Below are 23,647 nucleotides of genomic sequence, written 5' to 3'. Positions count from 1 at the left end.
CACAATCTCAAGTAGAATTGCTTATGTCTTTGGAAGACCAGCTACATTTGGGATAAAAGGAAACTACATTTGTTTCTTGGCCAAACTGTTCCTTCGGTAATCAACATTGGTGATATTTGCAGCTTATGCTCTGTATAAGCTCTGCAAAGCTCTGCAATCTCTGTGTCTTTGAGCCTGTCTCTATTCTCAGAGCCTGTCACTCTTTCATGTAGCTGTATCATTGTGTGGTACAGAGAAGTGTGAGTCCCGTATATGGAGATATTTAATCCAGTTTAGAGAAAACATTGCCAAGAGCTTGTGTAGCTGGCAACCGCTGGACCAGAGAAGAGAGAAAGAGAGTGAGTTAGAGAGAGAGAGACATCTATTAAGCTGCGGATATGGAGCATAGCCAGAGGATACGGAGATACCACCATGACAGGCTCATATCGAACTCAGCAGGCATCTCCCCCAGAGTGCTTTATAGGCAGGAATGTCCGATTGCATATGTATGTGCTTCCGTGGTGTGTAGCCTAAAGTGCACTTGGTACATTTAAAGACTCTGTGATTTGAGACCATCGCAGTGCTGATGTTGCCTAATAATTGGCCACGAAAGAGTTGGAAGCGTGTTGCTCCTTTCAAACTCACCGAGATCTAGGTGCAAGGAGCAGCATGCCTCGAAAACCTGAACGGTTTGATGAATCTTTACAATGTAAGTTTAATTAAGGTACCATCATTAAGAGTTTGGAACCAGTCTTGATAGGTTTGGTCCTTATGACTTCCATTAATCATGCCGTTGCTCCTCTCATACTCAGAGAATTGGAGGTACACTGCTCCTTTCAAACTCGCAGAGATCTAGATGTTAGAACCAGTGTGCTTCGATAACCTGGACAGTTTAAAGAATCTTTGGAACATGGGTTTAGTTGAAGTACCATCATTAAGATTGCAGCCAGTCTTGATAGGATCGGTCCTCATGACTTCCATTAATCTTGCTTGAACTCATTGAATTCTTAGAATTCAGAACACTGACCAGTTGCACACAGAGGAAGTTGACATCTGCATTTAACCATTTGTGCAGTGAAACCCACATACACACTAGTGAATGCACACACTAGGGGGCAGTGGGCAGCCCTATCTATGGCACCCAGGGAGAAAACCAGGCTGGTCCCCTAACCTCCAGCCCACGACTGCCTCTATTGTTAACTTCAACTGCAGAGGGATGGAGATACGATGCCCTTTTTAAATTCAGAGGGTTGTAGGTATGTCACTCTTTTCAAACTAGGAAGGTTGTATGTAGGTATTTTCCTCTTTTCAAACTCAGGAAGTTATATTCTTTTTCTCAGAAGGTCATACGCATGTTGTTCCTTTCAAAGTCAGGGCTGTAGGTAAGTTGTTCTTTTGAAGTGTAGCAGGTCATAGGTAAGTTTCTTTGAAACTCACATAGTTTTAGATATGTTGTTATTATCAAATGGAGAGGGTTGTCAGTATGTTTTTTTCAAACCCAGAAATTGTATGTATTTCCTTCTTTTCAAACTCAGGGCTTTAAATAAGTTGTTCTTTTCAAGCACAGAAGGTTGTAGGTATATCCTTCATCCCCAACCCAGCAGGTTATAGGTAAGTTGTTCTTTTGAAGCTCAGAAGGCTGTAGGTATGTTGTTCTTTTCACACTGAGAGGGTCAGAGTTATGTAGCATTATTCAGAGTCAGAGGGCTTTCAGTTCAGAGTCAGAAGGTTGAAGGTACATTGTTCCCATCAAACTCATGGAGGTCAAGATGCAAGAAGCAGCAGTCTTCATTAACCTGAAGAGTTCCATGAAGCTTTGGAGTGGGTTTAATTAAGCAGTGAGGAAGTGTCCTTGAGGTTTTGCAGTCACAGTTGACAGTTTTGGCCCTAATGAGTTCTATGAGTCATGTCTGAATTCTGTAAAAAAATGTAGGATTGAGCAGAGCGAGGTAGTTTGCTTGCATGGACACATGCACACGTACTGTAAGGCTCTCCTTGCCATGACTCGGTGAAAATAACCAAATTGGGTATCCGTCCACGGATTCCACTCTGCCTCAGGCTCCATCTCAGTGGGACCCGTTCAAAGGCCTGCTTTAATGCAGTGGTAAAGAGACAGCAGCTCATCCTCTCTCACAATGCAGAAGATTTTCTGAAATGCTTATCCAACACAATCTGAGCCAAGTTGTAGCGACTGGAAGTAATTATGTAGTGAAAGCCCCCTACAAGAGTTTGCCAAAGTGGAGTTCGGAGGTTGTACAAGATAGAGGCTTAAATGGTGTTAAAGGATGTCTGGTGGGATTTGACAGTGGTGTGTTTCAGAGAGAAAAATTAGCTTGCATCTGTGTAATCTTTCTAATCGTAATTGTCAAGTCAACATGTTGAGGCTGGCAGCAGAGAACGCAGAGAAAATGAGGATACTGCATGGAAAACAAGGCAGCGGGACAAATAGGAAATAAGGATTTATTTTTTTCATAAAATTGAAAAACACCTGTTTCAGTCTGATGCCATCTGGATGTTTTTGTCATTGTGATGAAACTCAGTCCCTGTGCCATGCTACAGTTTTTCATCACTTCATTATAAATACAAATATTGAGTCTCAAAATAACTGGCAGGAATCCAATTAAAGGGAAGTAGATGATTCCCAGCAGAGACTCGATACACAGCCGAGAGCCACGGCTCCCCGTTCGCACACACACCGCACTATGTGGAAGCTTAAGGATCTGCGAGCTCTGCTGATTAGCAGTGAAGTGTAATTAAGTCCAGCAGTGACCTCAGTGGTGATTCTGCGTTTATCTGTGATTGCAGGTTGAGCCGCCGGACGGAGAGGCACAGGGAGCGCTCCAGAGGTGCTACGGATGACTACGGAGGGAGAGAGAGGGGGAAGACAGATAGAGAGAGAGAGCAAGCAAGAAAGTGAGAGCTACAGAATGCAAAGAGTGAAGTAACGAGAGAGAGAGGAGGGCAGGAAGGAAGACATACGGGGGAGAGTTACAAAATCCAAACAGAGAGGCAGAGATAGAGAGGGGGAAGGAGAGAGAGAGAGACAGAAAAACGAGAGGGAGGGGGGGACTGGCTGTCAATGAGTGCTGAGCACCAGGAGAATGCCGAGATGCAGCGATGGAGGGAAGAAATGAAAAGAAAAGTCATTCAGGAGAGGGGATGAGACCGAGAGTCTCTCGCAGAGGACAGGAAAGAAAGGGTACGTCTTTTTGGCCTCTGCTCCCGACCCGGTGAACCATGCCGAGGAGCAGCTCAAAGAGGTCGTCGCTGCTCATCCTCAGGGTGTGTGTGTGTGTGTATGTGTGTTCCAAGCTTGTGAAACTCGTGGGCAGCGCAGATGATCACACACACGTGGCGCAGGAGGGAGGACTCGATCCGGCGCCTCGGAGGGCAGCAAGAAAGGACGACTTATCATCAACATCATCACACACAGAAACCTTTCACAGTTCAAAGGCTGCCTGGAGAGAGCGGGACACTTTGAAGAAAGTGTGGCGGGACACTTTGAACAACGAGAGAATAACGAATAACGAGGCATCCTTGGCTCCAGCAGGGCCTCTGTGGGAAAGGATTGCACCCACGGATCAGGATCCCTCACAAGCCACAGAGATTAGAGTGAGCGTCTCGGAAAACGCTGGGACTGCAGTTTCCTCGCTCAAAGGCAACATAAACCCAAACCCTTCTGCTCTAATCACAACAACCAGCTCTATATCCAGTGCCACAGATACCCTTCAATCCTTGAATAGTGGTGCTGGACTGGGTGCTGGCCTTCAAGAGGCTCAAAGTGCCACTCACGGAAGTGGTATAGTTTTTCAGGAGTTCCCGGGAGATTCCCCAGGAGGGGGACTGGGCCTTGCTGGGATGGAGCCCCGCTCTAGGTCCAGGAGGAGCTGGATCTGGAACCAGTTTTTCGTGATTGAAGAGTACAGTGGGCCGGAGCCGGTCTTGATTGGTCGGGTAAGAGTCACACCAGGCATGTAACTTACATGAATTCACAAATGCAAACACTACAAGCTACGCTAAATTGATGTCATGTGTTCTAGAACGTGTCACATGAAACTTCACAATGCAATGCAAGAGCAAGCTCCGTTCTAGGCATTTCAGAAAGGGGTGCAATAGTGTGGATTACCATATGCAAAGGTTGGACAAAAAAGACAAAGACTGTACTCAAACTGCCATGTTTGTATAATGTCTATTGCACTAATCCAATACATACTATGTAGTGCATATTACACTTTCATAAAAAAGGTACTAGGGTACAAATCACTGGAGTGGTACCCTCAAGGGTATGTCTTAGTACCTTTAGTAGGGGAATGCAATAGTGCCGTGTTCCAAGCCCTGCTTGACTCCAGGCTTTATTTGTATAATTAAAAATAAATTATAGTTAAAGTTTAAAAAGGTGCAAGGGGTGCAATGCTTCTTACTAGCATCTGGGTGCAGCCTACTAGAGTTAAGTGGTTGGGAAAGGGGAGGGGGACATATTATGCATGAACTCACTCATATTTGGACCCTTAAGGACTATTGTTGTACTTTTGAGTGTACGTTTACATCTGAGGACAAATACATACCTGTACAGTACTCTTTTTCAGGGAGTGTACTGCTATAGAGTGTGCAGTAAATATGCAGGAACTTCATCTCTGATGAGTGCGGGAGTAAATGATGTACTGAAATTCTACTACATTACTCTTATTAGGTGAGAGAAACCGTTTTAACAGAGAAACTGCTTGTATGCATGGTAAAATTTTTGGATCTTTCAGTTTCAAAGTGTATTTTGGTACTGCTGGCTGATGTTAAGCATACAGCCATTAAATCATTACTTATTAGCTAGCTGTTCATTCACACGGCCCAAATCTCCGTTATGTAGCCAATGCTGGTCCATATCACATGACTGAATCTGAAATTGCTTCCTACACAGTTAGAAATAAAGGTTCTGTGCAGGTACATTTTTCATTCATCAAGGTACAAACAGTGTAAATGTTCCCTCAATGGTACAACAGTGGTTTAAGGTCCAATTATGTACCCTAAATAAGTTTTTCCAGGTGAAAAGTTCATATTTGTACCTTTTCATAACCGAATGTTTTAAAACAGAACAGTAAAATAAAAGCCTGGAGACGAGACGGGGTGTGTGGAGTCAGTACAGCTTAGAAAACACAATGTCAATGGATTATGGTAGAGTTAGGTTCCCTGACTAAAGGTCCTGAGATGTACCCTTGAGGGTACCACCCCAGTGACAAGAGCGGAACTGCCCCAGTGACAGTTTCGTACCTTTTTTCCTGAGAGTGTACTCCCTGGGTAGTGCACTATATAGATCATAAAATAATGGCTTCTACACCCAAATAGACAGCCATGTATATTCAGCCGTAAGCTGTGTGACTCCCTAACATTTAGAGCACTATTTGTGGACAGGAGCCAGTTTCCTGACCTATGCAGTGCACTATGCAGGGAGTAGCCAGCTATTTGAGATTTGAGGGTTTCTAAAAATGTTATGCACTTCAGTGTCCTCCATGTAAGAAAACGCAAGACATGATAGCTACTTGGCCTTTTGACCACTCTGTATCATCGCATCCGGAGCTGAGAGTGAGCGTCTGACAGCCCGGCTTTGAGAGTGCTTTACTGCGGCGCTGCAGTTAGACCTTTCTCCATTCAGCAGACACATAATCCATCTTCGAGGTATTCTGTTCTCTTCTTTTGTAAAGCAGGATACAATCCTCAACTGTCAATGTGCTCATATTCATTGTTGTTTTGGCTGTTAGAATAATAACATCTCCAGTTTTATAGACTCACTGGTTTGTATTCTAGTGCCCCACTAAGCACTGAGGTTTATAACATAATGCTTGTTGACAGTGGGACCATGAGCTTGCAGTGTGTTGTGCAGGTCTTGTCGAATGCATTTGCTTATTTATATGGTTTCCGCATGAGAAGTGAGCCGAGAACAGGATTGTTTTGTGGTTTGTCGTATTGGTAGATTTAAAGGATAGTGTGCTTTTTGACGTTTGCTGCTTTGCACTAAAGTTACGGGGCTAATGTCGCTAACAAGTATTGGGAGCTTATACCTCACCATTTAGCATGGTGCTCACTGCATGTTGAAGTCACTACATGGTCACCTTAAACTGTGTGGAGATATTTAGTGATCTCTGATAGATTTCATAATGTGGTGCCGTATGTACACCGTTATCTATGAAAGTGGACAAAAGTACAGACCAAAAACCATGACAGCTGCTAAAGTTTTTAGCTACTTTGCGTGGAATTGCTGTAAATTTACAGTAAAGACGCTGTAATCCTCTTACTGCACTCTGTAAATGTAGCAGATTGTTGTGAAATGGTGCATTCTGTGGGAAACAGGTCAGGCCTCTTGTCCAAAAGCTGAAATTAAGGATTTTACAGTGATCACAGTTCATGGCATACTGGGAAATCATGAGCCTGTTTCTGAATGTTGTAGTGAAGCGGTGGTGCCTCCCATCTCCTCCTACGAAGACAAGTTTGAATAGATTTGACATGTTTTGGTATTCCAACCATAGTGGTGTTCTGTGCTTTAGTGTGCTAATTTCTCTCATAATGTTTTAATTAACCCTCTGGGGTCCACAAACTCGCCTGCATGTCAAATTCAATGTTTCTATATCTGTGTCTCTATCTTTGCGATAAACAGCGCAGAAATACGGTTCAAACATTTCCTGAATCTGTAGAGTCGCTCCTTCCATTTCATCTTATCATGAGATCATACGAGACTCACATCCGGAGTTATGAGCCTATGAAGAGGGGCTGAGACACACGTCTGTGGCATGCGCCTGTCACCTGGGCACCGATGATGGCTGCAAGAGCCGGCAGAGCCCAGAAAAAAACGTGAAGATAGCGGGGAGAGGATGAAATCTGCGAGGGAGTGGGGGACGGCGTGTGAGTCCTGAGCCCCAGGAGGCAGGGCTAGGGACTTGCATGTATTCCCCACTGTATTCGCAGGGTTTCTTTTGGGCTCGGAGTTTGGGCCCCGGATGCCTCTCACTGTGTGGAACTGGTGGATTCATGTGTCCGTCTACATTCTGTGTGAAACTGACCAATGGACACTCAGGAAATCACTAAGGACTGACCATCACATCAGAAACCCTTCATTCTTCGTTCAGTCCACATTGGAGACACATGTGAAACGGCGTGCAGAGGGAGGTCTCAGGACAGACAGCGCAGTGATGGGCAGGCCTGTTCAGCAAGCAGCACACACCAAACCGCATGAACTAGGTTGGTTCTCTCTGTCAGTGCGGCAGGAAACACACCGGGTTCGGGTTATCTACAGGACGCTCACTCACCACACGCCATCTGACATCACATCAGTGTCCTGTAAACAATGGAAACAGACTGGATCAGGAGCTGAGAGCTTTTACTGAACTGGGAAATCTGCTTTCAGCTGCTTTTACAGGAATCTCTAAAACTCCACTCGCTGGTGTCACTCCACCATTTTAAACTGGTGATCTCTAAACACCTCCACTCAGCCTGCAGCTGTCTTAGTTCATTTAGCTTTAGGGCTTTATTCGTTTTTTAGTTATTTGATTTCGTTTGATGTATTATTTTTGTTGTTTCGTCATTTTACTGTTTTTACTGTTTTTTTACATTTTACTGTTATTGTCCTGTTTCATTATTACTATTATTGTTTTCTATTTTATCTTTTTTCTTACAATTAATGTTTTATTAATTTATTGTTATTACTAATTACATTATAGTATTTGATTGTTTTGGTTTGTTAATCTTATTTATTTATGTACTGTTTTAATATTTTTGGTCGTATTTATTTATTTTGCTTTTTTTTTTACTATCTTAAATTTATATTTACTCTTTTTATTCCTTTTTGTTGCATAAAGCTCAGCTATGCTGTAAATAAGGGTTCACTGTTAATGGACTCAGACCTTAAATAAAGATTGATTGATTGATTGATTGATTGATTGATAACACAAGACCATTTCGGCCAACAAGACAATTACTTTTTGGCCAAAATTTCCAAAAAATTGCTTGGACATTTTCATTTGAAGTACGCTGCCAGATTAACAGTCTTCATGCCAGAAGCCAGATAGATTAGGCCTCGATCTTTACATGCACTTTGTAATGTGACCGAACCGAGGGTTCTCAGACAGCTGTGAGTCACAAGAGCTTTACATTAGAAATGCATGGAAAAAAACTGTGTTTTTCCTTGCCACTGTCGCCAAGGCTTGCTCACTGGGGACATGGACCCGGATTCTCTGTAAAGCTGCTTTGTGACAACATGTTGTAAAAGGCGCTATATAAATAAATTTGACTTGACTTTTCTAATACAGTCCGTTTTTATAGACGGCAGTCACGCAGCGTCAGAACCGCATGAGTAAGTCATTTAGGGTAAAAGGAAAATTGCACGAATTTGATTTCTCGCATAACTGTTCCTTTCACTCACCATGATAATCGAGTTACATCCCAATTGGCCCTCAAACACATAATCAATTTCATTCTAAGCTAATGAGGGCCGTCCTGTCAGTTCCACTCCAGCAGTCGCACTGCGGCTGTCAGGCAGAGGGAGCGCGCCGGGCGGAGAGAGGCTACATGCCTTGAGGAAACGTTTAGCAGCCTGCACACGCGATCAACACACACACACACACACAGAGACGCACTCAGAGACACACGTGTGCATGTATACACACTCTCACGCTCACCAACACGCTCGCTGGAGATGTTTGTACTGGCTGTACTACAGGCTGCATGGTCTGCAGGCGGGGATGCAGAAAACACTCTGAAGAGTTTGGGAAGGGGTACAGTACACACCTCATACATATTTTATACTGTAACTCTCCCTCCACACCCCCACCTCCCTCTGCCTGCTGCATAGCTAAGTCTCTAATTGAGTAAATATTTGTCCAGTGGGCCGAGCCGGGGGTCTGCGATTGTTGTTGTTTTTTTGGTAGTTGTTTTTGTTTTTGTTTTTGTTTTTGTTATGTCCGAAACCTCGGGGGCATCTCACAAAGCAGGATTTCTGGATAAAGATGGACAGTGAGGGTTTCCTAAAGCAAGGTTTCTCAGCTAGCCAGAAGACTTAGGCCCAAAAAAAGCAAGGCTGTCCAATAGGACTTTTGGGCTTAAGTTATCTGGCTAACTGAGAAACCTTGCTTTTGGAAACTTTCACTGTCCATCTTTACTGAGAGATCCTGCTTTGTCATGTCTCTCTGGGTTTTCTTGGTTAGCTGGATAACTTAAGCCCAAAGTGAGGCGCTTTAAACTCAAAGTAAGGATTGTTCTATAAGAGTTTTACCTTTCATTTTTGCCTACCCAGGATTTTTTAGTAAAACTAGATAATTTACCAACAAAATCAAACCAGTCTGATATGGTAATAATGCTAATTTCTGGAATGCCCCAGGATATCTTAATAAAGCTGGATAATTTACCAACAAATCTATAGTAATTAATTTTAGGTAGTAGTAGGCAGTAATGAGATGTAAACTCTTATTTAACCATCTTACTTTGAGTTTAAATTATCCAGTTAACCAAGAAACCTTGGAGATGTGTAGCAAAGAAGGACTTCTAAGTAAAGCTGAAGCCCAAAGCGAGGTTTATGTAATTGGAAAATCACTTACAATTTCTTCTATTGTACAGGCTTAATTTTGGGCTTAAGTTATCTGGCTAACTGAGAAATCCTGTGTTCTGAAATGCCTCCAAGGATTCTCAATAAAGTGGATAACTGTTCAATAGGACAATAGTAGGCAATAATGAGAGGTAAAAGTCTTCTTGAATAATCTTTACTTTAAAGCCCCTCACATTGGGCTTAAGTTATCCAGCTAACCAAGAAAACCGAAATATATAACAGAGCAGGATTTTTGAGTAAATCTAAATAACTTAGCCCAAAGTGAGAGTTATCTAACTGAAACATCACTTCTTCTCCTGTTGTACAGCCTTGATTTTTGAGCTTAATTTATCTGGCTAACTAAGAAATCTTGCTTTCTGAAATACCTCAGAATTTCTCGAAAAAACTGGATAACTGGATAACAGAATCAAGGACAGGATAGTAACAGTAGGCAGTAATGAGAGGTAAAGTCGTATGATCCTGACTTTGGGTTTAAATTATCCGGCTAACTGAGAAACCCAGGAGTGATGCGACAAAGCAGGATAAACCCATAACTTAAATGAGGTTTGTCCGACAGAAACTTCACTTATTTTTTCTGCTAGTGGACAAGTTTGACTTGGGCGTAAGTTATTCAGCTAACTCCTAATCCTGCTCTGTGAAATGCCGTCCTGCGCTGCATTCAGAGAGTCAGAAGCCCGTCTGGCAGCACAAACGCGCCTCAGAGAGATACACAGTGGACTTCAGAGGCTGTCGGGACTGTAGCGCTGATTAAGGGATGAAACGCAGCATTACGGCTGAATGTGCAAGGTTGCGCATTTTTCACTTTCCACCATTTGCGAAATACTAAATCCTCCGTGCACGGACACTCAAGCCATTTGACCTCCGTTTGATGTCGGAGAGCGTTGAAAACAGTTTCTGAAGCGAGGAGCAAATCCAAGAAGCCTCTGTTCAATATTTCATGTTCCCAGAAGCTCAGATCTGTAGCTGCTGTTTATAATTGAAATATTTTGACTCTGCATTTGAATTTGTGTACGTGTGTCTGCTTGTTTTCGTACATTGTCAGCATAAATTTTTCCTAACTTTGGAGAAAAACAGTCCTGACCTACAGAACAGAATGATCCTGTCTTTGTAAAGTGCTCTTTACCAAAGTGCCATGTTTCCCTTTTTTTGCTACTGAAATAACAAAAGCATTTCTTTGTGTTCATTTTATTATAACATATAGGTGCTTCCCTACATTTATAAAACAGATAGTTCCGGTCCTAAAATCTGATTGGCTGAGCTGCGTTCGAAGCCCGTTGTAAAATCCACAATATACGTACACCTCTGACTGCCTCACAACTGGATTGAATACTCAATTGCGTAGATTATTAATAATAATAACAAATACGTTTCTGAAAAATGATGTATTTTATCATATTTTATATTGGCCGCCGTTTATAAAAGCAATAAGGCACTTGAGGCTGTGTGTTACAGTGATTTTATCACAGGGAAGGGAGTTTTACTCCACTTCACATCATGCCTAATAACACCCTTCCCTGTGATACAATCACAGTAACACACAGCCTCTCATGGCTTATTGCTTTAATATAACATGAATCTGACATATTATTATCAAATATAGATAGAGAACTATAAATAGAGATCTCCAACAATCAGAGACCCTTCATTTATTTCATTTCCAGTCAAAAAAAAAAGCCATTAAGTACAAATTATTCATTTTTGAACATCTTTACTCATCATACAATCATTATTACATGCGCTTTGTTAAACTTCCATTCTTTTCAGGAGACTCACTTTCAGTTCCTCAAAGAATCTGCAGACACACCTCCAAAGTTCAGTCTCAGAAGCTGGTTGATCATTTTCTGAAGTAATCAAACACATTCAGTGGTGTTGAGGTCTGGACTCTGGGGTGGTCAGTCCATCGTTCAGCTTCTTTGTTTGATGTGTCCGTCTCCTTTTCTCAGTGAGGTTCTTCTTGATCAACTACACATCCTTTCAGACCCACAGCGCTGAGTCGTCTTCTCACAGTGGAAGGATGGACAGAAACACCTGTGGATGTTTTCAGATCTGAAGCAGCTTGATTTTCTCCTCTCTCTCAAAGATGAAAGCTTTAAGTGCTGTTTATCTGATGGGGGCAGTTTTGGGGTCTACCAGGTCTTCCAGGTGGTTGTTAGGAGACTAATTTCATCGCTGTCCAGAGAAAACCATGTATCTCCATTTTTGTCGATTTTTATTTTTATGCATAATTTCAACACACCAGCCGTTCTTTATGTTGTGTGAAAATTTCGTGATGAATGGACCAACAGAAATGCTTTAAAAAACACTTGGAATCAAATCTCTTTACATTAACTTACATTAAAAGCTAAGAGTGTTTTTGGCTCCTCCTGTAAAGGTACTATTTTGGAGGTCTTTGGACCTCTGGAGCTCCAGTTTTGGAAACATGACTTTCTCCTTCCTTATGCAAGTGGATTATCTCATCTAACCTTCTCAGAAACATCTCCTGAAAAACTCTGGCCGTTTTGACTGGAAACTAAATAAATGAAAGATGAGCTCTGAGGTTTGCGCAGAACTGCATATATAATACATATGAGGCATATTAGTATTACTTATGGACGCTTGATGAAATGGTGTGAGGGATAGGTACTGTGTGCGGTGACTGGTGTGTGTGTGTGTGGTGTGTGTGTGGTTATCCAGCCTGCTGGCAGCTCCATCATAGATCATTTCCTGCATTTCTTCCTCCCAGTAGCTGTTTTGTTTTTATAGATTGGATTAATTCCATTCCTACTGTGAAAATGTTTTAGCGTTAGGCCCTACAGAAACCGTTCACAGCAGGAATGAACGAGCAATTACTCAGAGCACGACGAGCAATGGGGGGAGAGAGAGAGAGAGAGAGAGAGAGAGAGGGAGAGAGGGAGAGAGGCTCCAGGACGAGAAGCCAGATGAATGTGCATGCAAGAAGGTGCTGAAAGAGGAGAGGAATGAGGACGGCGCTTTCTGTAACACTCATACGCAGCACTGAGAAAGCTCAGGTGTTCTGACCGTAACAGGAGAAATGCAGAGAGAGATGATGTATTGTTTTATTATAGAACAGGTACTTCTGGTTCTAGAATCTGATTGGCTGAGCCACGTTCTAAAAACTGTACACATTCTGTATCAATGCACCGAGTTATTTCAAACCATTGTGCTATTCATGGAATCATCTGTGATGGTTTTGTTGCTTGCTGAGGAATGTAAGGAGGTCGAACGTCATTGAGATTATGAAGGAAACTGCACTATTCAAACCTTACATACCTGAAGAGCTCTAGTTCTTAACAGTTACAACCAGACTAAGCAGCTCAGCAGACAGCTAACAGGCTAACAGGCCCCTTCATTAAACTGTTTGGCTTCAAATTGTTGTATTTACTGAATAATTTATTATAAAACTGCAATATATAAAGTAAAGAATGTGTTATTTAAACATCTTTTAAGCTTAAAATTTCTGTTTTTAATGTAGAAGTCTTATTAAACCCAGAATCAGAGTGTGAACATACCCCACCGTTAGCTTGGGGCTAACACAGCATAGGAAATCACATAGAGATGGACACTCGCAATATCATAGCTGAGAAAGATGGCAGAATGAACGGAGACGGGCAGAGATGGAAGGATGCAAAGAAAAATGGAGGCACACAGACAGTGAGAATGAAGGGATGCAGAGAAAGAGAGAGAGGGATGAACAGAGGAAAGGAGGGACGTAGGGATGAGATTTGCAAAGAGAGACGGAAGGATTTAGAGGGAGAAAGAGGCATGGAGAGCATGGAGAGATGGAAGGATGAATAAAGAGGTGAAGGAAGGCCCAGGTAGAGAGACTAAGGGCTGCATAGAGAGATGGACAGATGGAATCAGAGATGGAGGAATGGAAGGAGAGGGATAGAGGGATGAATAGAGATGGAGAGAGACAGAGAGAGATGGAGGGATGAAAGAGGAGAGATAGAAGGGAAATGGGAAGATGGAGAGAGACAGAGAGAGATAGAGGAATGGGGAGAGAGATGGAAGGATGCAAAGAAGAATGGAGAGATGCAGAGAGTGAGAAGGGAGGGAGGCAGAGAAAGAGATGGAGGAATGAACAGAGAAAATGAGGGATATAGAGATGAGATATGCAAAGAGAAACGGAGGGATAGAAAGTGAAATTCAGGAATGAATGTAAAGACAGATGGAGTGAGAGAGAGGGAAAGAAAGATGGAGGGATGCAGAGAGAGAGAGGTGGAGGGATAAATAGAGAAAAGGAGGGATGTAGAGATAAGAGATGCAAAGATAGATGGAGGGAAGGAAAGTGAAACTAAGGGATGAATGGACAGATAGACAGATGAAGTGAGAGAGAAAGATGAAAAGAGAGAGGAAGAGGGATGCCGAGAGATGGAGGGCTGCAGTGAGAGATAACGGAGGGATGCAGAGAGACAGAGAGATGAGGGAGGCGGTAGACGAGTGGTGGATGTGAGAGTGGGCTTTGGGCTTTGAGCTGATAGAAGTAGCCTCGTTTTGCGAGCGTGTGCAGTGCGTTGGCTTTAGAGCTGCTTATACTGTGTCTAAAAGCAGAGGGATTTAGTTTGGGGGGAATTCCTGCCAACCTGGCAACACTCACACCTAAAACATCTTCATTCCTCTAAAGCATTCACTACACCATCCGTACGCAGGTGTGTTTATATCTGTATGTGTGTGTATTTATTTCTTTGTGGGGACAAAATATTATAAGGATGATGAAAATGAATTAGATCTAATCACAGTCAGAGGGAGGTCTCAGAATGAATGATGGGGTAATTAGATCTAATCACAGTCAGGGGAGGTCTCAGAATGAATGACGCAGTAATTAGGTCCAATCACAGTCAGAGGGAGGTCTCAGAATGAATGACGCAGTAATTAGGTCCAATCATAGTCAGAGGGAGGTCTCAGAATGAATGACGCAGTAATTAGGTCCAATCACAGTCAGAGGGAGGTCTCAGAATGAATGACGCAGTAATTAGGTCCAATCACAGTCAGAGGGAGGTCTCAGAATGAATGATGGGGTAATTAGGTCCAATCACAGTCAGGGGGCGGTCTCAGAATGAATGACGCAGTAATTAGGTCCAATCACAGTCAGAGGGAGGTCTCAGAATGAATGACGCAGTAATTAGGTCCAATCACAGTCAGAGGGAGATCTCAGAATGAATGACATGCTATTTAGGTCCAATCACAGTCAGGGGAAGGTCTCAGAATAAACAATGCAGTAATTAAGACCAGTCACACTCAGGGGGAGGTCTTAGAATGAATGATGCAGTAATTAGGTCCAATCACAGTCAGGGGGAGGTTTCAGAATGAATGATGCAGTAATTAGGTCCAATCACAGTCAGGGGGAGGTTTCAGAATGAATGATGCAGTAATTAGGTCCAATCACAGTCAGGGGGAGGTTTCAGAATGAATGACGCAGTAATTAGGTCCAATCACAGTCAGGGGGAGGTCTCAGAATGAATGACTCAGTAATTAAGACTAATCACAATCTGGGGGAGGTGTCAGAATAAATGATACAGTAATTAGGTCCAATCACAGTCTGGGGGAGGTGTCAGAATAAATGATGCAGTAATTAGGTCCAATCACAGTCAGGGGGAGGTCTCAGAATGAATGACTCAGTAATTAGGTCCAACCACAGTCAGGGGGAGGTCTTAGAATGAATGACTCAGTAATTAGGACTAATCACAATCTGGGGGAGGTGTCAGAATAAATGACTCAGTAATTAGGTCCAATCATACTCAGGGGGAGGTCTCAGAATGAATGACTCAGTAATTAGGTCCAATCATACTCAGGGGGAGGTTTCAGAATGAATGACTCAGTAATTAGGTCCAATCACAGTCAGGGGGAGGTTTCAGAATGAATGACGCAGTAATTAGGTCCAATCACAGTCAGGGGGAGGTCTCAGAATGAATGACTCAGTAATTAAGACTAATCACAATCTGGGGGAGGTGTCAGAATAAATGATACAGTAATTAGGTCCAATCACAGTCTGGGGGAGGTGTCAGAATAAATGATGCAGTAATTAGGTCCAATCACAGTCAGGGGGAGGTCTCAGAATGAATGACTCAGTAATTAGGACTAATCACAATCTGGGGGAGGTGTCAGAATAAATGATGCAGTAATTAGGTCCAACCACAGTCAGGGGGAGGTCTTAGAATGAATGACTCAGTAATTAGGACTAATCACAATCTGGGGGAGGTGTCAGAATAAATGACTCAGTAATTAGGTCCAATCATACTCAGGGGGAGGTCTCAGAATGAATGACTCAGTAATTAGGTCCAATCATACTCAGGGGGAGGTTTCAGAATGAATGACTCAGTAATTAGGTCTAATCACAGTCAGTGGGAGGTCTCTTAACTGAAACTCTTTTTTCATTAAATGTTAATTACAGATGAGTTTTAGACACAGCGCCAGGAGAAATCCATCTTCTGTTCCGGAATGGCATCAAGGAGGAATCTGGACCCAAACTGTGTTCTTCAAAGCAGCTCAAATACTTTTTTAAATAAATAAATTAATAAATAAATAAACAGTTACTTTTTACTGTATTTATGTTCATTTCCATCTATTATAATGACATATGGTGTCAGTTCTGGGGGCTCAGTTAGGAAGCACTGTGTTCCAAAGACTAAAGTGAGGATAACAACCACCAACTAGACCACTGGTCTACTTCACTGTAGCTTCTGTAACCAGAGAGGACAACACAGGATCGGTGGCCTCTTTTAACTGCCTGGTTGCTATAACAACTGACAGAGGACCACAGCGAGTAAAGGCCAGTTAAACAGTCCTACAGCACTAAGGGTGTCCTCACGCTAGGCCATCCGTACCATGCCCGAGCCTGTTTGACCCCCAAAGTCCAGTTCGTTCGACTAGCGTGATCGCTCCATACCATACCCGTGAGCACTGCGTTGAACCGTGAGCGAGCCCGCCCCTTCAAGTTCATGCCTGACCACCGAACTCTAACCTGACATCTGTGATGCGACTGTCCCGCTGGGTTAATAACAGGTCTGGTTCTCACCTTATTGATGCAAAGCAAATTCCTCCCTCAACATCAGCTGTAAAATCTCTTTATACGTGCAGCACGATTAACAGGAAATTGCTGCATTGCATAACAAATCTATAAGACGTCCACCTGCCAGTGTGCCCAAAGTAAGGACAGTCATGAACGTTAAGCGCAATGTGAGCGCAGGCCAGCGAGTGGGGAGGGGGTCGGTACAAGGCAACCAGGCATAGTGTGAGTGCTCCCTGAGAGTTGATAGCTGGAGTGAAGGACTGAAGACTGCGATTTCTTATATTTTCCTTATTATGGTCAGCTTTACTGCTTTCCCAGCTCACTAACATGGTATCAGCCTATGCCAGTAACTAGCACTAAAACTGAAATAGTACAATTTGCCAATTGTGTATGCTTTTGAACTAATGTATTAATGCTGACGATGCTTCAAAGGCAATAATAGTCATGTTGTGTAAGAGAACTGACAGAGAACCAGAGCAGTAATTACATTTTTGGCAAAAGATTTATAAAATTATTAAATTCCACATAAAAATATGAAATGAACATGGACATGCCTTTGGAACTCACATCTAGCAGTTTGAGGTTTCAGGGGGCACACAAGTCACTTGAGCCACAAACCTGCATCAGCAGGATCTAGCAAATGCACATGTTTACAGTAATAACTTTCAAAACTAGAGGTATAAAAGGTTATTACCTAAATATTATATGTTATGTAGTATAACCCCGTTTCCAAAAAAGTTGGGATGTTCTGCAAAATGTAAAAAAAGTTTGGGAACTGAGGAGACACTGCTGTAGTTTTGAAAGTGAAATGTTTCCCAATTTTTGCATGATATATGATTTCAACAGTTCAGGGTCCCCTTTGTCATATTTTTTGCTTTATAACATCCTAAGTGTTTTCAATGAGTGACAGGTCTGGACTGCAGGCAGGCCAGTTTAGCCCCTAGACTGTTTTATGACAGAGCCATACTGTTGTACTACATGCAGAATGTGGTTGTACATTGTCCTGCTGTAGTAAGCAAGGCCTTTCCTGAAAAAGACGTCACCTGGATGGCAGCATATGTTGCCAAAACCTGTATGTATCGTTCAGCATTACCGGTGCTTTCACAGATGTGCACTTATGCACCTTCATACCATCACAGATGCTGGTTTATGAACTGTGTGCTGATAACATGCCGAATGGTCCCTCTCATCTTTAGTCCCGTCCATGATTTCCAAAAAGAATTTCAAATTTTGATTCTTTGGACTACAGAACACTTTTCCACTTTGCCTCAGTCCATGTTAAATAAGCTCAGGCCCAGAGAAGGCGGCGGCGTTTCTGGGTCATGTTCATAAATGATTTCTACTTTGTGCAACAGAGTTTTAACTTGCATTTGTGGATGTAGCGACAAACTACAGACAGTGGTTTTCAGAAGTGTTTCTCGTTTATACCCAATCGTGTTCCTGACCTGTTGCCAATTAACTTAATTAGTTGTGAGATGTTCTACCAGGTGTATTTTTTTTTTTTATCATTGCACAACCTTACCTGTCTTTTGTTGCCCCGTCCCAACTTTTTTGAAATGTGTTGCTGGCATCAAATTCAAAAAGGGCATATATTTTTCAAAAAACAATAAACTTTTCCAGTTTCAACATTTCATATGTTGTCTTTGTACTACTTTCTATTAAATATATGGTTTAAATGATTCAAACATCCTTGCATTCTGTTTATATTTGCATTTTGCATGGCGTCTTAACTTTTCTGGAAATGGGGTTGTTTTATTAGTGTCATTTCCTTCAAAGAACTTGATTAAATTAGTTAAACTCATGTTAAAAAGCATGTAAGTTGAAGAGCATATAGAACACAAGTCCAGTGGACTGCAGTGTTTCACTGTTGATCTGCTGCTGCTCAGACTGTTTGAACATTTTCTTTTTTGGCCGGAAACAGAGAGCACCACTTTTGGCCAAAAAGTTCTGGCACCCGAAATTTCAGTTCATTGTTCTGTGCCTTAATGTAGCCGACATCGGTCTGCAGCCGTGTGGTATCATGGTGAAAGTGGTGATCTGAATGGAGCTCTGGCATTTTTATTTATTTGAGATGGAAACAAAACAAGAGGATGCAAGAAAACAGAACCTTTGGGTTCATCTTTTAAGAGTGCAGCACAATTCTGTAAGATTTTTGTTACCATTAGAGGATGTTTTGCTTTGTTTTGAGCAGGCAGAAACCTGGAGGGGGGCAGGCTTCCAAGTGAGAGGGCCTCGGCCCCCCCAGTCCCCCATGTAGCTACCCTCCTGAAGCAAAAGTCAGTGAAAATATCCTGCAAATGGCAGGAATACGAACGTGTGAGTGTGTGAACCGTTTTCTCTTTCGGATAATAGGTGAACCTGACAGCTCTGACGCTGTGGGACGTTTGTCGGATCCTCAGGAGGAAATCTGTTGTGTTCTGTTGTTGCAACTAAAGGAGTGCAGAGATTTCCTTTAGTTACAGATGCTGCAGCTGTTTCGCTGAGGGAACCGGACCGAGTTTTTGCTGTAGTCCTGCCAATGTGTTTGTTGTTCGTTGTGAGCTTGTCGTCACTGATGTAACCACTACAAACGGGATTACAGTACTAAGTCCTTGCTGGAAGTCACGACTCATTATGTTACTTCTGAGTTACTCTCTAAAACCCAAACATTGTTTAAAAGGCACATCATCATCTCTGAACAGTCAGACAGTTATATTTGATAAACACCGTAAAATCCCACTTATTACACACAAAGTTTTATTACACATTATAGCTATTATTCAGTAACTATAGGGACTCCAATGCAAACTGGCTGGGCTGTTCTTAGATTATAGAAGCGTGTAATAGGACTTTGGGCCCACTGACGGACTCCCTGGCCATTTGAGGGGTTAAAAACAAATGAACGGCTGAAAACTCTGAAGGGTAATGAGCTCCGGTCTGTTCAGGCATGGAGATCCTTTCAGTCAGTTTTCATATTCGCGTGATTCGATGTTTTGACATATTGCTCACAGGTTCTCACACTGCAGTGCTCACGGTCACAATCAGAGTCACGCAGTCAGATTATGTACCGGACAGGCAGAGACGACCGATACGGGGAAACTGAGTGACACACAATTAACGTTGTTCTGTTAGAGACACACGAGTAACGCAGGCAACACAGTTCAGTAACAGTATTTAACAGTGATTACAAGAGTTTATACTGTAGTGTGTGTGTGTGTGTGTGTGTATCTGTGTGTGTGTGTGTGCACTATGACATAATAGGCTGCGTCTTTAACACGTGCATAAATACCTTCAGGCCAGAGAGAGAGAGAGAGAGAGAGAGAGAGAGAGGAGAGAGAGAGAGAGAAAAGGAATAAGGAAGCGAGAGAGAGAGAGAAAGAAAGAAAGAAAGAAAGAAAGAAAAGAAAGAAAGAAAGAATGAAAGAAAGAAAGAAAGAAAGGAAAGATAGAAAGAGAAAAAGAAAGCAAGAGAGTGGAGAGTAAGAGGAATAAGGAAGAGAGAGAAAGAGAGAGAGAGAAGGAGAAAGGAAGGGAGAGAGAGAGAGAGATAGGATGGTAGAGAGAGGAAGAGAGAGAGAAGAATGGTAGAGAGACAGAGAGATAAATGAAAGACTTTAAAAACCCTTTATTAGAGAATCGTATTAAATAAAGGTTCTACACATTAAAGGAAATCAATATTAAAGGAGATAAATGAAAGAGAGAAAGCAGGAAAAGGGAGGGATAGAGGAAGGGGGAGAAAGAAAGAAAGATCATAAGAGAAAGAGGGGAAAGAGAGAAAGAAAAAGAAAGAAAGAAAGAAAGAGCGAGAAGAAAAATGAGAAAGAGAGCAAGAGGAGTGAGGGAGAGACAGTAAGGGGAGAGAGAGAGAACGAGGGAGAGAGAGAGGGGGGAGAGAGAGAGAGAGAGAGAGAGAGGGAGAGAGAGAGATTCTCTCGCTGTGAGTTTTTTCTGGTTCACTCGTGCGTGTTTGTTTGTGCTCCCTCAGGGTATGAAGTCTTTTTACCACTGCAGGGCACAAACACACACACACACACACACACACACACACAACAAACACACACACCCACACACACACACACACACACACTCATTTATTTTATTTTATCTGTGTTATTGTGTTGTTGTTGTTGTTGTTGTGTTGTTGTTGTGTTCCTCTGTTCTTCTGTAGACGATCTGTCTGAAACCCGTCTCCTGTGTTTACACTGAGTGTGTTTATAGTGTTTGTGCTGATGAACGTTCAGAGCTGCTGCTTCAGGATTATTAACGAGTAGTTTTGTTAATCCGTTCACGTCCAACAACTACAACAAGATGAAAACCTGTTCTGATTGGTCTGAAGCAGAGCTGCCCAAGTGAGTCCCGCTGGCCAAAGAGGCGCTGTGAGGATGTTTGATTTGGCCCTTCAGAGAGATACACTAACTCAGGGGTCGCAACCTGAATGCTAAGAAGAGCCATTTTGTCCTTTCAACAAAAATCAGACCACCTTGCGGACATCTTATGTCCATTTTGATGTCTCAGTGTGTGCTGATGTACTAGAATCGGCTAACAAATATAAACAAAGCGCAGAGTTACTTTGCTCCAGCACGAAACCTTTCCTCAAAAGTAGAACAGGTTCTTCTAAAATGTCTCAAAGCGTTAGATTTTTTAGCTGAAGTCGCTTCTCATTCACCGGATTCTTGCTCAGATTTTCCCATTCCACCTTAAATGGTGCCTGAGGCGTGCCAGAAGTCCATTCGTCTCCAAATTATCGATGTTCGTCTTAAATCTCTCTCCTTGCCTTTCCGTTAGCTACTAGCTAGGCGAGACCGTTGTCTGTGTTGCTATGGTGACCAGCAGTCTGCGCTGATCTTCAGGGTTAAAGGGTGAATTAGCAGTTCTACATTAACTCCAGAGTTTAAGATCATTTATTGTTAAACTGTGTTGAACGATCAGCAGAGCTTTATTTTACTGTAAAGGAGGATTATTTTATTTTTACCTACTAAATCTGATTCTGCTGTGGAGCCACAACAGGGACAGTGAAAGAGCTGCATGTGACCCCTGAGTTAACCCAATGAGAGAACAAATATGTTTTTATTAGTTACTATGTGTGACTTATTACATTCTTGTTTTTCTTCTTTATAAAATGCATTTTTGAAAACTCTGAAAGTACTGTTTTTCTTTCTGGACCACCATAAACACTTGGACCCCCATCCAATGACAAAAGCTGGCCTAAAGTGATGAAAGGTTTTATAGGTATCGCTTCGATAAACATCTATCAGCTTCAATCTGATTTGTTCAGTTATCACTGAATGTGTTGGGGATTACTTCAGTGTCATGCTTCCCTCTGGCTCTGATTCTCTCATGGACTCCATTTCCCAGAATCCCGTGGGAGATCATGTGACTGTTGAACTTCCTCAGTCCACCAATCACCACTCACAATCACCAGAATACTGGGTGTTTTGCGTCTGTTCTATGTGCCACATGACCAGCCTAGTTTAGTTTATAAGGCCAGGCTTTAGAGTAGGTTAGTTTCGAGGTGGTGCTTCTCATTCAAGAGCTACTGAGTGTTTCCATTCTCCTGTATTTGTCCCTGTTTCTGGATTTCCTGACTTTGGTCTTTTTGTCTTTGCCCCTTTGGACCTGGTTGTCTTTATATTTGTCCTTTTTGTCTTTTTGCTCCTCTGGATTTGACCCACGCCTGTTCACCAACTACGAATCTTGTTGTTTTACAAGTAAAGCCTCATTTCTTGTTTTACCGCGAGTGTCTGGCTGGTTCTGTCACGTTACATTCAGAAATTACAACCAACGTCTAAGACTGAACTTTGGAGGTGTGTCTGCAGATTTACTTGAGAAACGAGAAAAGAAGGGAAGCTGTAATGAAGGTAAAGAGTGACACAATAAATACTGAAAATATTAGACATTATATTTGATTGTTGAGGTCTCTGTGTCATTTTCTACATGCTTTGCTTTGTTCTTAGCGCTGAACATGGAAGCTAAATAACGAAGGGTGGTCTCGGACTTTTACGCCGCGCTGTACGTCACAGCGCGCAGCTTTTTCAGGACGACTGCACTGATTTGTGAGGAATTATGAGCTATGTTGAGTGATTACACTCCGCGCGGCCTGTCAGCTGTAAGAGTGGGCCGTGCGTCTGTATTCAGTGGAGAATTCTTCACCGGTGGGGGGCAACTGTACCGCCGTATCTCCGCTCTAACGTGGTGAAATTAAGCGGATTTGAACAGGGCAGTGATGCTGGAATCACAGCACATTTCTGTCTGATTTTAAGCCTCAAAGGAGAGAGCTGGAATTTCTGAAATGAGGACATCGCCAGCGGAGCACACACATACAAGCGCGCCTCATCCAGAGAAACATCAGGGTAAGCAGTTTGGGGGAATCTAGCATGGGTCAGTAAACAGCATGTCTCAGCAGCTCCCAGCAGAACTCAGCGTGTGTGCGGTATCAGATTACAGCGCTCTGTTTCAACTCTTCGGGCCGGAATTCCTCTCTTTGGTCTCTGACCTTGAAAAAGTCGGGAAACTTTTAGCTACAAAAGTAGCTCCTCAGGTGCTCAGCTGTGGAGTGATCAGGGCCTTCTGGGCCTCCAGAGAAGACATAGTGAGTTAAAAGTGAAGTAAAAATCCATTTATAATTATAATTAATAAAATTCAGTTTTATTGATCTTGTTGTATTTAAACTCTGAGTATTGGAGTGACACTTATTTTAATTGGTTTAATTTAATGAAACGGCCAGTGGAAAATTGTCCAATCAGGATTGTTTTCTCTGTGAAGTCAGTCAGAAATGGAAAGCAGCAGCAGTGCTGGTGTTGGGTGTTGTTTGGTATTGGGCAGTGTTTGGTGGTGTCGGGCCATGATTGGTGGTGTTGGACCATGATTAGTGGTATCAGGCCGTATTTAGCGATGTTTGGTGGTGTCAGGCTGTGTTTGGTGGTGTCAGGCTGGGTTTGGTGTTGGTCAGCGTTGGGCAGTGTTTGGTGGCGTTCAGTGGTGTGGGGTGGTGTTAGGCTGAATTTTGTGGTGTTGGGAAGTGTTTGGTGTTGTCAGGCCATGCTTGGTGATGTTCACTGGTGTGGGGTGGTGTTTGGTGATGTTTAGTGGTGTTGGGC

The 23,647-nt window shown here is 42.6% G+C and overlaps 1 protein-coding gene across 1 annotated transcript in view; it reads left to right on the top strand.

Annotated features, from left to right (window-relative positions):
- Positions 1-3,708: 3,708 nt before the first annotated feature.
- The window catches only part of LOC118822936 (cadherin-24), a 107,001-nt gene continuing 87,062 nt past the window's right edge, over positions 3,709-23,647 (top strand). Inside the window, 1 exon segment of the mRNA XM_036592262.1 lies at positions 3,709-3,933. Coding sequence (XP_036448155.1) covers positions 3,838-3,933 — 96 coding nt within the window. The 5' untranslated portion in view covers positions 3,709-3,837.

The sequence above is a fragment of the Colossoma macropomum genome, unplaced genomic scaffold (assembly GCF_904425465.1).
Source record: "Colossoma macropomum unplaced genomic scaffold, Colossoma_macropomum, whole genome shotgun sequence".
Lineage (NCBI taxonomy): Eukaryota > Metazoa > Chordata > Actinopteri > Characiformes > Serrasalmidae > Colossoma > Colossoma macropomum.
This window is presented reverse-complemented; position numbering and strand designations above follow the sequence as displayed.